This window comes from Schistocerca serialis, chromosome 2 (genome assembly GCF_023864345.2).
Source record: "Schistocerca serialis cubense isolate TAMUIC-IGC-003099 chromosome 2, iqSchSeri2.2, whole genome shotgun sequence".
Lineage (NCBI taxonomy): Eukaryota > Metazoa > Arthropoda > Insecta > Orthoptera > Acrididae > Schistocerca > Schistocerca serialis.
The window spans coordinates 564135029-564152595 of NC_064639.1; the positions used below are offsets into that span (position 1 = coordinate 564135029).

Genomic DNA, 17567 nt, shown 5'->3' on the forward strand with positions numbered 1-17567 from the left:
CACATTCCTATTTTTTTTTTTATTCATTATTAAACCTACTCCTGCATTACCCCTATTTGATTTTGGATTTATAACCCTGTATTCACCTGACCAGACGTCTTGTTCCTCCTGCCACCAAACTTCACTAATTCCCACTATATCTAACTTTAACCTATCCATTTCCCTTTTTAAATTTTCTAACCTACCTGCCCGATTAAGGGATCTGACATTCCACGCTCCGACCCATAGAACGCCAGTTTTCTTTCTCCTGATAACGACGTCCTCTTGAGTAGTCCCCGCCCGGAGATCCGAATGGGGGACTATTTTACCTCCAGAATATTTTACCCAAGAGGATGCCATCATCATTTAACCATACAGTAAAGCTACATGCCCTTGGGCTGTAATTTCCCCTTGCTTTCAGCCGTTCCCAGTACCAGCACAGTAAGGCCATTTTGGTTAGTGTTACAAGGCCAGATCAGTCAATCACCCAGATTGCTGCCCCTGCAACTACTGAAAAGGCTGCTGCCCCTCTTCAGGAACCACACGTTTGTCTTTCCTCTCAACGGATACCCCTCTGTTGTGGTTGCACTTATGGTACGGCTATCTGTATCGTTGAGGCACGCAAGCGTCCCCACCAACGGCAAGGTCCACGGTTCATGGGGTTCTGATCACATAAGCATAGAAAAGATGTGCAGTGATTTCAAAGAGATAGTGTTGATGGCAATTGAGATATATATACCACATAAATTAATAAGTGATTGTACTGAACTCCCATGGTACACAAAATGGGTCTGATCACTATTGCAGGAAAAAAAGCATGCCAAATTTAAAAGAACCCAAAATCCCCAAGATTAGTAAAGTTTTGCAGAAGTAGCAGTTCCTACGTCAATACGAAATGCCTTTAATAATTTCCACAATGAAACTCTGTCTGGGAATCTGCAGGAAACCCATAGAGGTTCTGGACATACATAAAGCACATCACTGGCAAGACGCAATCAATATCTTCATTGCGTGATAACAATGGTGAAGTCACTGATGACAGTGCCACTAAAGCAGAGTTATTAAACACTGTTTTCTGAGGCTCCTTCACCAAAGAAGACGAGGTAAATAATCCTGAATTCCAATCAAGAACAACTGCCAGGATGAGAAACACAGAAGTAGATATCTTTGCTGTAGCAGAGCAGCTTAAATTACTTAATAAAGGTATGCCCTCTGGTCCATATTGCATACCAGTCAGGTTCCTTTCAGAGTATGCTGATACAATAGTTCCATATTTAGCAGTTATATACGATGACTCGCTCACAGAAAGTTACGTACCTAAAGAGTGGAAAGTTGCTCAAGTCACAATAATACCCAAAAAGGGAAATAGGAGTAATGCGCTTATTTAGAGGCCCATTTCGATTTGCACTAGGATTTTGGAGTGTATACTGTGTTCGAACATTATGGATTACTTTGGGAAAAAAAAGGATTTATTGACACATAGTCAGCACGGATTCAGAAAATCTCATTTTTGCGAAACACAACTAGTTGTTTATACTCATGAAGTAATGAATGCTGTCGTCAAATTGGTTCCATATTTTTAGATTTCCAGAAGGCTTTTGACACAGTTCCTTACAAGTGTCATGTAACCAAACTTGTGTGCTTACGGAGTATCGCCTCAGTTGTGTGACTGGATTCGTGATTTCCTGTCAGAAAGGTCATAGTTCGTTGGAATAGACGGAAAGTTATTGAATAAAATGGAAGTAATACCCAGCGTTCCCCAAGGAAGTGTTATAGGCCCTCTATTAATCCTGGTATATATTAACGAAATAGGAGACAATCTGAGTAGCCGTATTGGATTGTTTGCAGATGATGCTGTCATTTACCATCTTATAAAGTCATCAGATGACCAAAACGAATTGCAAAATGATTTAGATAAGATACCTGTATGGTATGAAAAGTGGCAACTGACCCTGAATGAAGAAAAATGTGAAGTTTCCACATCAGTACTAAAATAATCTATGATGATCTAGGTGATAATCTGAGCAGCCCTCTTGGATTGTTTGCAGATGACGTTGTAATTTACCGTCTAGTAAAATCATCAGACGATAAATTCCAATTACAAAATGATCTAGAAAGAATTTCTGTATGGTGCGAAAAGTGGCAATTAGCACTAAACAAAGAAAAGTGTGAGGTCATCCACATGGGTACTAAAGAAATCCAATAAATTTTGAATATACGATAAATTGCACAAATCTAAGGGCTGTCAATTCGAATAAATAACTAGGAATTACAATTACGAGCAACTTAAATTGGAAAGGCCACATAGATAATACTGTGGGGAAGGCGAAACGAAGACTGCACTTAGTTGGCAGAACATTTAGAAGAAGCGACAAACCAACTAAAGAGACATCCTACATTACACTTGTCTGTCCTCTGCTGAAATATTGCTGCATAGTATGGGATCCTTACCACGTAGGATTGACGAAGGACATCCAAAAAGTGCAAAGAAGGGCAGCTCATTTCGTGTTATTGCACAATAGGGGTGAGAGTGTCACTGCTATGATACGCGAGTTGGGGTGGCAGTCACTGAAACAAAGGTGGTTTTCTTTGCGGTGAGATCTATTTACGAAATTTCAATCACCAACTTTCTCTTCCGAATGCGAAAATATTTTGTTGACACCCACCTACTTAGAGAGAGATGATCACCATAATAAAATAAGAGAAATCGGAGCTTGAATGGAAAGGTTTAGCTGTTCCTTTTTCCCACGCGCCATTAAAGAGTGGAATGGTAGAGAAGTAGTATGAAAATGGTTTGATGAACCCTCTGCCACGCACTTAAGTGTGAATTGCAGAGTAACCATGTAGATGTAGAAAAGAAATCTGCTAAATTTCAATTATGCCATAAGTTACACAAATCTTAAAGCTGTAAATTCAATTAAATACTTAGGGATTACAATTAAAAATAACCTAAATTATAATGATCACATAGATATGTTGTGGGTAGAGCAAACCAACAACTCTGATTCATTGGTAGAACACTTAGAAGGTGCAACAGGTCTACTAGAGAGACTGCTTGCGCCACGCTTGTCTACCGGATTCTGCAGTATTGCTGTGCAGTGTGGGATCCGCATCACGTGGGACTGACTGATGACACCGAAAATGTTCAAAGAAGGGCGGCTCATTTTGTACTATCACGAAATAGGGGAGGTAGTGCCACAGACATGATACATGAATTGGACTGACAATAATTAAAATAGGCATTTGTCGTTGTGACGGGATGTTCTCATGAAATTTCAATCACCAGCTTTCTCCTCTGATTGTGGAAACATTCTGTTGGCACCCACCTACATAGGGAGAAATGATCGTCACGATAAAATAAGAGAAATCAAGGCTTGCACAGAAAAATTTAGATGCTCGTTTTTCCCCTTCCTCTGTTCGAGAGTGGAATGGTAGAGAAACAGCTTGAAGGTGGTTCATTTAACCCCCTGCTAGGCACTTTCATTGCTGTAGATGTAAATAAACACTTTCGGTCTTGCCATTGTTGCTTTCACTGACGTCATTGTTTTAATTGTTTCACTGTTTGAATAACACAGGCCAAAAAGGCACATAATTCAGCATTAATGATGAGACATGGGACCCATTCGATTGGCACAGCTCCGGTGGCCAGTAAATACAACCCCACATGTGTGGTCATCAGATAAACGGAACACCTTATATTACACAACATAAAAATGTTCAGCAGCAATAGTTTGAGTTGGGAATGTCAGATGACCAGGTATTTATTGAATAACAAATTTAGGAATAAAGCTAGTCTTATAGTTGGGTTAATATACTAACTCTTCAATATAGTGTTTCCACTGATCTGCCAAGTTTGAAGAGAATACTATCTTTGTTTATCCTGTATTGTTATAGGTTCTAAATTTGAATTGTAGTGATCTGAGTTAAGAACATACATTGTGCTTACTTTTGTGAGGTCTTGTTTTATATGTATAAAATCCCTGGCTCTTACTGGTTATTTGGGATTGATTTCTACGTACTGGTAAAAATTGGTTTTTCTATTTGTTTCTCTTATTATGTCTACTATTTCTGGTTACTTCCACAGTTCCATTCACCCCTTCTGTTTTTTAAACATTTCAGCCACTCCACTGATGCATTTTCAAATCGCTACCTTCCTCCTCCCCTCACCCATTGCCTTCCAGCTTGGAGTTTTGCAGTGCCCTGATTTACCTTGCCTGTCTTGTTCTCTGTGTTTTATGGCTATGTCATAATTCTTTCGTTTATACACCATTCAGTTTTGTTTGTTGTAGTTGGTTGTTTTTTTAAATGTAGTATTGCTCTTGGTTTTAATTACTAAGTGGTCATTATCAGTGTTGAAACGTGGCTAGTCCCCCCCTGCCCCTCCCCCCCTCCCCCCCTCCCCCCCTCTGTCCTCTCTCTCTCTCTCTCTCTCTCTCTCTCTCTCTCTCTCTCTATGTCCCTCTCCTCTGTCTGTCTGTCTGTCTGTGTGTGTGTGTGTGTGTGTGTGTGTGTGTGTGTGTGTGATAAAGATAGATATATTTTACAAAAAAAAAAAAAAAAAATATATATATATTTATATATATCTTCCGTCCAATTTCTTCCAGGCAGTGTGTGAAACTGAGATGTGATGCAGTCATCTTGCATGTATGAAATGTAGTTTTTGTGCTGGAAAAAAATTTGTTGGCCCTATGTTACAGGTATGTGGCTTTTGATCCTCTTGGCCATAAGCTGATCACTGGAATCTCCAATGTGCCACCACACTCAACTCAGTGGGACCGTTCAGCAGGTAGCCATCATCTTAGTCATCACCACCATCTGTACCACCATCAGCCTTTCCATCGTACAGCTGCTAGACATCATGCATTGTATTGCACCCATCATCAGCAATCAACAAATGTGCCTGGTGAACGGAGTGAGGAACAGTTGGAAAGGGATGGCAGATTTAATGATGGGATTTCATATCTTTCATCTCCACGTGAAGGCAGAACACAAAATGGCACTTGGGAAGTTACAAGCTCATCTACATCTGCCACCAGTCCACCACCCGACTATGAGAGACGCATCTCTGTCTGCTATAGATCATTAGCACAGCGGTACGAGCAGCTGCTCCAACGATATTTTGATCTTGTGCGTCCTCGTTTTGTGGTTACGGTATGTTCTGATTTGTACAGTTGTATAAAGTTATCATTGCAATATTTAAATTTGAATTGACTGTAATTTTTTTTTACATATGAATGATAGTTCAAAGGTGAGATCAACAATGGAAAATCCATAATGGAATAATGACAGTTTATAAAAAGGATAGATTGCTGCTCACCATATAGCATAGTTGTTAGATGGGGACAGGCATGACAAAAAGACTGCTAAACATGTAAGCTTTCAGCCAGAAGGCTTTCTTCCGAAAAACACACACACACACACACACACACACACACACACACACACACACACACACACACACACATGACGCCAGAAGTCAGAGCCAGTGATCGTGTGTGTGATCTGTGTTTTGCATAAATGTGTATGTGTATATTATCTGTTTCCGAAGAAGGCCCTCTGGCTGAAAGCTTATGTATTTTGTAGTCTTTTTGTTGTGCCTGCCTGCGACTTAGCATCTCAGATATATGGTCAGTAGCAATCTATCCTTTTCATAAATTGTCAAAATTCAGAGGTGAGTCTTACAAGTGAAAAGTAGAAAACTCTGTTTCATTCTATTAAATTTCAAAATACTTTTTTCTCTCAAAAGAATTGTCTGTACACCAGTGAACATTTTGTATTGAGATGAAGCAGCAGATGAAACATTATAATTCTGATATTATACTTACGATAAATTGAAAATAATGATAAAACTTCATCAATCCGAATGGGCTGGGTGATTTTATTTCATCGAATAAGGCACAAGAACCTGAAGGTGTTTTTCCCACGTGAGAAAAGTAAAGATAAGATTTTTGCATTTTCAGTATGATGTGGTCTATAATACTTGTTTGTGAAATTCACTTTCTGATACTCATTCAACCAATGAGAATTCATGGCTGATAATAATGGAAATTCCTGGATGGAACAATACGTAAAATACGGAAAAAGCAACCATTCACCTCAAATGTTGTGATATGTGGAACATAGACACACACTAACTTTCAAGTTCTGCCCCTTTTTGTAGGAAAATTACTCACATCACTTACAGCACAAGTTTCTCTGAACTGCTCAGGTGAGCGTTTTTTCACAGCATATGCTGCATCCTTTACTCTTATAGAATATGGCCTAAATCTCCACTAACCTGTTTCCCACAGCCCCACATCACATTTTCCATTCCCTCTTCTGTCTACACCACTCTTTCTCCATCCAGATTGTGTACTGCCATCTCCCACTATTCTTACAGAGTGAGGTGGTGCAATGGTTAGCACACTGAACTCACATTCTGGAGGATGATGGTTCAAATCCATGTCCAGACATCCTGATTTAGATTTTCCATGATTTTCTAAATCGCTTCAGGCAAATGCTGGGATGGTTCCTTTTCAATGGCATGGCTGACCTCCTTCCCCATCCTTCCCTAATCTTATGGGAACGATGACCTCACTGTTTGCTCCCTTCCCCCAAATCACCCAGCCAACCAACCAAACAACACTTTTCTCCTCACCAATATTATGTGTCAACATCCTTAATAATCCACACAGCGGGCTACTGTTAGTAGTTTCCCATAACATTGCACAGGCACTATTATTCTCGAGCCTTATGGTCTTCGTCATAGTTTCGATAGGTAGGAGTGGGTGATTATGCTGTGTCCACAAACATTCTCTTTGCCACAATCCCTCCTCCCCACTGTCAGTTAATAGTGTTGACCTCTTTAAGAAATGGTTTGGGTTGGGTTCTTTAACTAGGGAGTGGTCAGTGTCGCCATGTACTATGTTACCTTAAGCTCTGAACATGGTAATTAACTGCTTTTGGGTTAGACTATCTAAATTTGTGGGTCACATAAAATGGAAATCTTTGACTGAGGGAGTGATAGAGATTGTACAAATCTCTATGAAAGAAACCACAACTCGAAATATGCTACAAAATGTATTGATATCTACCACTATCACTGCAAAACAATTTGTAGCACCTGCCACTTGCCAGTTGTATTAGACTGCTCAGCCACAGAGCTCTGTCTTCACTTAATAGCAAAATATTTTCATATATGAGGTAGATGAGGATTCAGAATAAGCACACAATTAATTGTGGAAAGTCTTGGTTGCAAATTAATTTATTGATGTGTAAAGAAATCGTACAAAAGGTACAGAAAATATAGCTCTTCTATATGAGAAGCCAGGTGCCAAACTGATGTTATGTTAAGAAAAATAGTGGCAAGGAAAACAATTGCTGTCAACAGTTGATGTCAGCAATCATGCAGACAATAGTTGGCTATCAAAGAACATAACACTAGGAAAGCAAAAGATGAGTACTCTGTCAACACACATTAATGTGACCAGCTGTCAAAAGCCTGAATGATCACCTTTTGCAGTGCACAACACTGCAAGATGTGCAGGAAGAGTGTCTGAGGTTCCGGAAGGTACCAACAGAGATGTGGAGTCGTGCCAAAACCAGTGCCGTGGCCAGCTGCCCTAGATATCTCGGTTGAGTATCCATGGTGCGAACAGCATGAGCGAGATGGTCCCACTGTTTCTCAGTTGGTTTAAATCCAGGTAGTTTGGCGGCAAGGGGAGTATGTTGAACTCATCTTGGCGGTCTTCAAACCAAATATGTACACTGTGAACTGTATGAAATGCTGCATCACTCTGCCGATAGATGCCATTGTGCCAAGGAAAAACAAACTGCATGCAGGGATGGACATTCCGTATTTACTCGAATCTAAGCCACACTTTTTTTCCGGTTTTTGTAATCCAAAAAACCGCCTGCGGCTTAGAATCGAGTGCAAAGTAAGCGGAAGTTCTGAAAAATGTTGGTAGGTGCCGCCACAACTAACTTCTGTCATCGAATATATGTAGCGCTACGACAGGTGTGTTTTGCAGGCACAAAGATAAATACTGGCGCCAAAACCTCTTCGTCAGTAAATCAATTTAAAAAAAAGGTGGAAAACCAGCTTTTTTCTCGGCCCCGAGTTTCGACCACTGCACTTTCATACATTATCCAACGAAGTAAATAGAAATTTCGTATTGTTCATCTTCTAGCAGCATTTCAATGTACTACGAAAATCCGACTGTCAAGACTGTTTGGGATGTTTGTCAATACGGGAAACTCTACGTCCTGAATTTTTTCCTACCTGTGAGAAGAGATGGTTGCTACTAGGAACTTTTATGAATTGTGAATCACATGCAGTATTCTCTTCACCATAACAATAATATGAATATAAACATTTTGCCATGTATTCTTTCGTGTTTGCTGCTGTCTCATTTAAATCCTGTCTGCCTAATAAACTACGAAACTAGAGCGAGATAACAGCAAACGCGGAAGAATACACATATCATGTCATGTTTATATTCGCATTATTCTTATGCCTAATAGTGATACAGTCAGAAATGAAGCACGGCAATTGACTAGATTTTTAAATCTAAGATGACTCTAATTTCTGTGCAGAATATAATGTACTAAAGAGGCGTCTGCAAAGATTTTCAAACGGAGAAAAATGTTCGCTAAACTCTCGTTCAGAACATCTTCCATCATATGCAGTCTATTATTTGGTTCTTGTTGATCATTATCAAAGAAAGCAGCAGTGTAAATAACCGCGCACAAGAGCAAGCCATGCCGCGAGCGGCGACAGGCCGTAAACACTCATTATCAGAATGTGACAAGCAATGCATGACACAGTACAGTAATGCATTTTCAGCTTAGAGTGACGCAAACACATAGCAGCACTTATCAGATCAAAGAAAAATAAGCAATCAATTCAAACCAGACGAAACATGTGAAAAAGGAAGGGTACCCGTATAAATACGGTTGGAGCTCCTGACGCATAGCAATGGCTACCTGGTAAAGCTTAACTGCTAAGCTTACGACTCGAACCAAACTACTGTAGCTGTATCGTCATTCATTCGACGTAAATTATGTCTCGTATTATAATGGACCAACTTTGTTTCGATTTGGAGGTGTGGCCTGAAACTTTTATCTTCCCTTGAATTTCGAGTCTCAAATTTCAGGTGCAGCTTAGATTCGGGAAAATTTTTTTTCCTTGATTTCGAGTCTCATTTTTAAGGTGCATCTTAGATTCGAGTGCGGCTTAGATTCGAGTGCGGCTTAGATTCGAGTAAATACAGTAGTTCCCAAGGATAGATGTATACTTGTGTTGTTCCATTGTACTTCTAGAATGATGTCACACAGGGACTGCCACTACATCATTCCCTGACCAAATGCTCCCTCCTCTGGCCTGGATCCTTGCCGAGTGTTTGCTTTCAGGCATTTCATGCTGCAAATGCCAACAGCCATCTGTCATCTCAAAATGCCACCTGTTGTCAGTCAGTGGATGTCCAGTCATGGTACTAGCATACAGCCTTCATCACTGGTGAACAACAATCAGCATGAACCAGGCACCTGCTGCATAGGCCCATATGCAGCCACGTTTGCTTGAATGGTGGTGGAAGAGAGACTGATGGTAGCCACTTGGTCATCTGGGCAGTCAGTTGCTCAACTGTTGCATGTCTATACACATGTAGTCTTTTGTCACCCCTCATCTGTGGCCTGAGGGCACCGTAGTTGTTTCGGCTGTGGTTTTGAATGGCTCCAGTTTGCCATGCGTGGTATACTTTAACTGCAGCAGCACGCAAACAGTTTATAGAAATAACCACCTTGCACACATCTTGTGTTACTTCAAAACGTCCATCAAAATCTTGTCCATAGTAGTCTTAGAGACGTCCCCTACCAGTTCGGCAATTTCTGGCACAGTCACACGCCGAACCACAAGCAAAACTTTTTCTACTTTTGTCACTGTCTCGTCCAAAACTGATGGACGCCCACTGCTGGCCTTGTTGTGCATGTTTGTATGGCTGTCTGCGAACTCCCTACACCATTTGCACATATTTTTTACATCCGTACACTTTTCTCCATACGCATTCATCAACTGGCAATGGATTTCAGTATGAGTTGACCCCTTAAACCACAGAAATTGAATCACAGAACACAATTCTCATGTGGTGGGACCGTTGATTTTTCCTTCCATCGTTAACGGTTGCTGTGCTGAGAATGAGCATCACAGAGAAGTGGGGACTGGCGAGAATAGTGGTGTGGGAAGCAAGGAACATGGCACGGTTGTCAGATTGAAGTTCGCTTGCTCCATCCTGATGGGAGCTTGTTGGAGACGTTACTTTACGGACAACCCTTGTATTGCAAAGAAACATATGCTACAGGGATGCATTCAACTTGTCCTGCAGTAGGTAAGAGCTAAAAACCAGTCTTTCAATGATTCAAGCCTGCATTTTTATGCCAAAGTGTGCCTGAAAGCCACATTTTTTTGTGTTCCGACCAGTAATGGCTCTCATGGAGGTAGAAAATACCTTCATGAGTGAAGCTAGAGCTGTCAGTCCATATCATCTTATTTATAAAATGTTCGTTATCTTCCACTTGGTGCAAAAGCCATTCACATGACTGTACTCATCAGATTCAATATTGTGTGTGGTAGTGTTGAGGTTATGTGTAATAATATGGGTGCAGTTCTTCATGGTGCAACACTTCAACAACCAGTCTTACATATATCTGGAAGTGCTTTGCAATATCATGGGTACTACGCTGAGGTGATTCATAAATCACGTCCTCTGTTTGTGGAGTTTGTCTAGTCCTAGTAAAACCTCTGTCCATTAATTGTGGACAGGGATTATCGGTTTCCAGAAGGTGTTGCTCCAAGCAATGGAAAACATCCTTATTGGGATGGTGCCTTTGAGGGTTGCGAGCAGCACCGTGCAGCATGCACACGAGCAGTGGTAGCAGTAGCTTGGTTATTGGATGCACCCATCCCAAAAGCAATTTTCCTTCACACCATATGCCAGTGATCAGCCACTCAACAATGGAACCCAGTTCTTAACAACACAGATGACACAGCTGTTGCTGCACAGGAGTGACATTTGAAGAAGTAGAATGCAACATACATCTACTCTTGAGGAATTTGCCATGTACTATGATGACAACCACTTGAAACCCAAGCCAGATAAAACTCTGGCATGTGCTTTCTCCCTACTCAGTAAGGCGGCAAGAAATTGAACATCACCTAGAAAGGATGCAACTCACTGTGCCCACACCTAATACGTAGGGTTAACATTGGCTCATGCCATAACACACAAACAACAATGTTTATCTGGCTAATCATTTAGAAACAAAAAAAATTATGAGACGCAACTTTTGCCAAAAATAGATTCTTCGTTTTCAGTTCCCTATAAAAGGTCATGTTTCTTTTAGTGTTCTCTGGCACCTCCTTTTTTTTTTTTTTTTGTCTGTTCCAGATTCACCACAATACCAAACCATTGCTTTTCGTATTATGGAGTTGATATTAATAAGTTTCTTGCAAACAGTGCGACCATTTGGCATGCCCCCCCCCCCCCCCCCCTCCCCCACATTATGATTCACACTTGATGTATATTGTCCAAGGTTGGAGTGAAATACCAGTATGACTACAGAAGGGGCCAAGAATTTTAGTATAAGTGACTGTAATACTTATGAGACAATATTTACAGATGAAAGTTAGCAGGGGACATTGTAGGCTGTTCTTGTGGAAGTCCTACTGGGGAAATACGGATCCTCCTTTTCCCATTTTGGAGTATGATCTCTGCTGTATCACCTCTCTTCATACAATATATTCTGAGTTAGAGACTCTCGATAATTCGATTACTTTCATCTGGAAATGTACAGGAATACATTCCTTTTTGCTAGTTTTCTCCAATGATTAGGTTTTTGTCGTCGCAGGAGTAAGTTTACTTGTGAGTATTCACATGATGAACAGATTTGTACCCAAGTACTCCAACTAGTCTCCCATTGTGGGCTGCTTGTGCTGTTGAATCAGTATACCACATTTTGAGAGCGTGCATCCAGTTTATAAATTATATGACAGCCTATGGTTTAACTGTGAGGTATCGCCCTCTCTTCTGAGTACTGAAGTTAAATGTACCAAGAGCTTTCTAAGTGCTGTTTCACTTCACAACTGCTGCCAAAATTGTTGTCAAGTAATGTTTAATTTTTTCCTCATATAGATTCTTAACAGGTGATTGTTAAAACAAAATCCCGTTTTTGAAACTCATCACGTAATGTTGTGCATCTTTTTGTTCGTTTCAAATTTTGTGGCATTTCATTTATTTATCGTCATTGTTAATTGTAATTAATTTTCACTTCCTGTGTAATTTTCTTTTTGCGAGTTCATATTTCTTCATGATCACACTGCTCCTCACCAAATACTGCAGTATAACGGACTGAAACAATATCAAGCCCATTCAAAAACTATAATCCAATTAAAATTACTTGACAGTTGTCACTTCATATTTTACACTTCATAGGCTTGGACTTAGATTCCTCCAATCAGAGCTCTCAACATCATGCCAGAAAAGTTTACTACTGCCAAAACAGTTGTTCAGTTCACCTTGTCTGGCTTTCTTTCTTGTTGTGTTTGGATCTCGAATCCTCTATCTGAGCTTCAGTTTTCTATTTCATCACGCGTGATTAGCACAAAACACACACACACACACACACACACACACACACACACACACACACACACACATATTTTATATGCAGTACTAAACAAGGAGTACTGGATCCTTCCGCACTAGGCACAGTTCAGTGCCACACGTATATAGTTACAATAATCACAGAGAAGGGCTAAAAGTTTCATATGACATTAAGTGAAATCAAATTGTTGAAGGCTGCAGTTCATTGTTGCTATTTTTGTAATATCAGAGTCGTAGGTGAAACAGCTTTAAGCATCATGGTGTTATAGCGCAGTGGCTAGCGTACTGCCTGTCATGTAGAAGATCGCAAGTTCAAAAGTCATGATGTACAATGAATTTTTTTATTTCTAAATCTAATCAAAAGATTCTCATTATTATTTTTATTTAATTAATTGATATAAATGTAATTTCTTTATTTCTAATACTGTGCCGCGTCATTTTCCGTATCACATTGACATTTTTACTTGCCCTTATTTTTCTATGTATCATTGTTTTTTCATTTGGAATCTGTCTGTATTGTCTATAATCTACAACCAAGTGCCAACCAGGACTGCTCATCAGTTGATAAAGTGGCAGTTTGTGTAGCCAGTGTGAGAATAGTTTCAGGTAACCAGTGAATGATAGCGAAAAATTACGATTTGTTTTTTAGCGCTGAAACTGAAATTTTTATGTCGTGAGTTTGCTTGTAGAGGTTAACTTAAATCACCATGAACAAAATGATCATGATTTTAGTTCTTCTGCTGGATGTTGACTACTGTTTTCTTAGATACATTGCACATCACGTGAGTGTGGTTAGGTTAGGACACGAGTTTGAATTCAGGGCTATGAAACATGTCGTTTGCGGTAGTTCAGTCATAGATCCTTTAAAATCGGTTGTTGTCATAGCATCTCACTTTTCTGTCGTACCTCGCATCAGCCACTTCCAACTTGCTCTGCATTATACATTAACAGCATTTGTGAAGTGACCCACCTTGTTTTTGTGTCATCTATAACCGAGCTGTAACCTGCAGCCAATGTGGCAACACTAGTAGCAAGTGACAGACGTCAACTATCAAATAATTCTAATTAGACTATAGAATAATGATTCACACCTTTATGTATTTAGTCCTTGCTGGATAACCACCTGCAGAACAGTCCACTGTCTTAATGTGCATGGGAATGCAAGTATTGGTTTCGAGTGATTGCTGTAGGACTGCGTGTGTCAAGTAAATTTATATCAAATTTGTACAGCGTTGTTAGGACCAGTATGATTTTATCATCGTGAGATTGATTGTGAGTATATGGAGAACAATTAAGCAGTAGTTTTAATTTTTATGAATAATAGTTTGCAAATGTGGTTTAAAACTCTATTATTATTATTATTATTGTTATTATTATTTAACAACAACTTACCATCATTGTAAATTGTGATTTTGTGAACACATAAGAGACAGACACTTGCATCTCTCTTCCTGTTTCTTGTCTTGTAAGGGTGTTGCATATACCAGGGAAAACTGTTGTGTTCTATTTTAACTGCTTGAATGAGAGCTTCAGAATTAAATCTCCAGGAAAATGTGGTAATAGATGAAAATTTGAAGCAATTTGTAATCTTGTGACTTGGGGAACTAAGCCAGCCTAATTAATAATAGAAGACTAATAGGCACTAGATATATAAGTTTCATAACAGATGTTAAAATCAGAATTAACAGTTTTGTTCTGGATACCTGTTGTAAAACAGGTAAGTATGTTTCATTGTGCACATTATATAATGGCAGTTATGTCACTTTACCCCTTCCATAACTTGAAGGAAACCAATAGACTATTTATAAAATAATATTGCATTTCTGTTTCAGACTGATCGTGGAACTGACCCAATGGAGGCAGAGGAAACCAGTGGATCCATTAACAATGCAGCGACGTCAAACAGTACAAATCGATGCACATGTAACAATACAGCTACAAGTACAGACAATAATTGGACTGTGAGAAATAGTAGTAGTAGTACAACAGCTACTACCTCAAAGACCAAAGCCCGAAAATCAACTAGGGGATTTTCTAGTGCAGTAGATTCTTCCTCTAATTCAAGTGCTTCCAATGTAAATGGGGCTCGAGCTGTCAACAGCCAAGCAAGGAGCAACTCGTGTCCTTGCTTCCACGAGGGCAGCACTGGAAATGTCAGCATGTGCTGCAGAATTTGTCCAAGTAGTTCCAGTTCATCATTAGGGAAATGCAGCCATACACCTGCTGCAGTTGGTTCAAGTGGAGTTAGGTCTACTTTAACACTTGATGCTAGTAACTCGACAAACTGTGCTAATGTGCAGTCAGATGATCGCCAAGCACTGCCGAATGTCCTGTGTCCTAGACCCATAGGCATTGTTTGTAATGAAGGGTTTAGTCGTAAACCAGAAGGTCAGACTTCACAAAGTGCTAACAGTTTATCTGTGAACTTTTCAAGTCGTGAAACATCAGATACATCACATATGCCTAATGAAAACAGGTTATCTTCTACTACCATGACAAGACCACCCGAATCAGTGGTCACCGTAACAACGTACAACAGGACAGAAACAGAGCAAGCAGGTAAGTGTGAGAGACATTTTAGTAAGCTCATTTTAACCCTTTAACTGCTCTGGACGTGTTAACGTGCGGTACTGGTGGTGCGCATAAACATGTTCATAGCACACAGGGACAGGTACAAAGGTGTGCGTAAACACATTCAGAGCACACAGGGACAGGTACAAAGGCGCGTGCGTTAACACGTCCAGAGCAGTCAAAGGGTTAAGTTGTAGAGCAGTTGTGTAAATCATTGAAGAGTGGAGTCCATATCTCTATCTGGCCATTCAGATCTGGTTTTCACAAACAGTTTCTAAAGCTCATGTGCTAAAGGCTGATCAGTTCCTCTGAAAATGGCACAGCCTATTTATTTCCCTATCATTCCACAATCCAAGTTGGTGCTCCATCTCTGGGAGTTATGTGAGTGTTGTGTTCAATTTGCTGTTCATATTGTATATTAGTGACAGTGCGGACAGTATTAGTAGCAACGTCAGATTTTTTGCAGATGGTGCAGATGTCTACAAAGAAGTACTGTCTTGAAAGAAGCTGCATATATATTCAGTCAGATCCTGATTAAGATTTTAAAGTGGTGCAAAGATTGGCAACTTGCTTTAAATGTCCAGAAATCTGAAATTGTCCACTTTACAAAAAATGTATCCTATGATTTTGATACCAGTTAGTCACAGTTGGAGACAGCTAACAAATACAAATACCTGGGTGTAACACTTTGTAGGGATCTGAAATGGAATCATCACATAGGTTGTCATAGATAGAGTAGGTTGTAGACTTTGGTTTATTGGTAAGTACTGGAGAAATGCCATCAGTCTATAAAGAACATTGCTTACCATCACTTGTGTGACGTGTTATGGAATATTTCTCAAGCGTGTGGGACCCAATACCAAATAGGACTAACAGGGGATATTGAATATATACAGAGAATGGGAGCACAAATGGTCACAGGTTTAATTTACCTTGGGAGAGTGTCACAAAGATGCTGAAGAAACTAAACTGTCAGATTTTTGAACTTACTCCAAGAAAGCCTGTTTGCAAAAGTTTCAAGAACCAACTTTAAATGATACCTCTAGGAGTATACTATAATCCCCTATGTATTGCTCGCATAGATATCAAGAGGACAAGATTAAATTAATTACAGAGGCATTTAAACAATAATTCTTCCTGCACTCCATACGTATATAGAAGGGGAAGAAACCCTAATGGCTGGTACAATGGGACATAGTCTCAGCCATGCGCTTCACAGTTGTTTGCATACTGTAGATGTAGATGTAGAAAATGATATTATAAACCTGCTTCAATAAATATTGTATTGTTGATTCAGAAGGTCATTTGGGTGGAGGCTTGGGCACTATCCGTCATTAGTAGACTGTCACATAATGAAAGACATTCATTATCTGTGTGTTACTAGTAAAAAAGTGAAGAATGCATTGTGATCTTGCATAAAATGAATAACAAGACAATATCTCCACATGTATGCCTAATGTCATTTCTTTCATGATCATGACCTGTACTGTAAACATTAAGGTGACTAAAAATATTGTAAGTGGACTTTTTCTTCGTCTCCTTCCTTTTCAAGCAGTAGACTTTATAGTCTTTAATTATTTCAGTTCTGCTCTTATTAGGTCCGTTGTCAATTTATTTTGCCAACATTGCTTCTACTTCCTTGTTGGTAATGGAGTAATCTTTCTGTTGAGTGGTTCCAGCATTCATTTCTGAAATAAAAAAATAATTCTACGGATGTTGTTGTTGTTGTGGTCTTCAGTTCAAATACTGGTTCGATATAGCTCTTCATGCTACTCTGTCCTGTGCAAGCGTCATCACCTCCAAATAACTACTGCATCTCACATCCTTCCGAATCTTCTTATTGTCTTCATCTCTTGGTCTCCCTCTACGAGCTTCACCTCCCATATTTCCCTCTAATACTAAATTGATCATTTGATGTCCCAGATGTGTCATATCAACTGATCCCTTCTTCTAGTGAGGTTGTGTCACAGATTGCTTTTCTCCCTATTTGTGTTCACATCTTATTAGTTACATGATCTACCCATCTGATCTTCAGCATCTTTCTTTGAGCACATGTCAAAAGGTTCTATTCTCTTCTTGTCAAAACTGTTTGTCGCCCACATTTCACTTCCCTATATGGGTACACTCCAGACAAATACTTCCAGAAAAGACTTCTTAACACTTAAATCTGTATTTGATGTTGACAAATTTTTCTTCTTCAGAAATTCTTTTATTGCCATTGCCAGTCTACATTATATGTCCTCTCTACTTCAGTCATCAGTTGTTTTGCTGCCCAAATAGCAAAACGCATCTACTACTTTCAGTGTCTCGTTTCCTAATCTGATTCTCTCAGCAACACCTGATTTGATTTAACTACATTCTGTTATCCTTGTTTTGCTT

The 17567-nt window shown here is 39.6% G+C and overlaps 1 protein-coding gene across 1 annotated transcript in view; it reads left to right on the forward strand.

Annotated features, from left to right (window-relative positions):
- The window catches only part of LOC126457564 (uncharacterized), a 332561-nt gene that overhangs the window by 103272 nt on the left and 211722 nt on the right, over window positions 1-17567 (forward strand). The window contains exons 6-7 of the mRNA XM_050093978.1: window positions 4677-5130; window positions 14450-15176. Of these exons, the coding sequence (XP_049949935.1) occupies window positions 4677-5130; window positions 14450-15176 (1181 nt within the window). The remainder of the gene's footprint in view (window positions 1-4676; window positions 5131-14449; window positions 15177-17567) is intronic.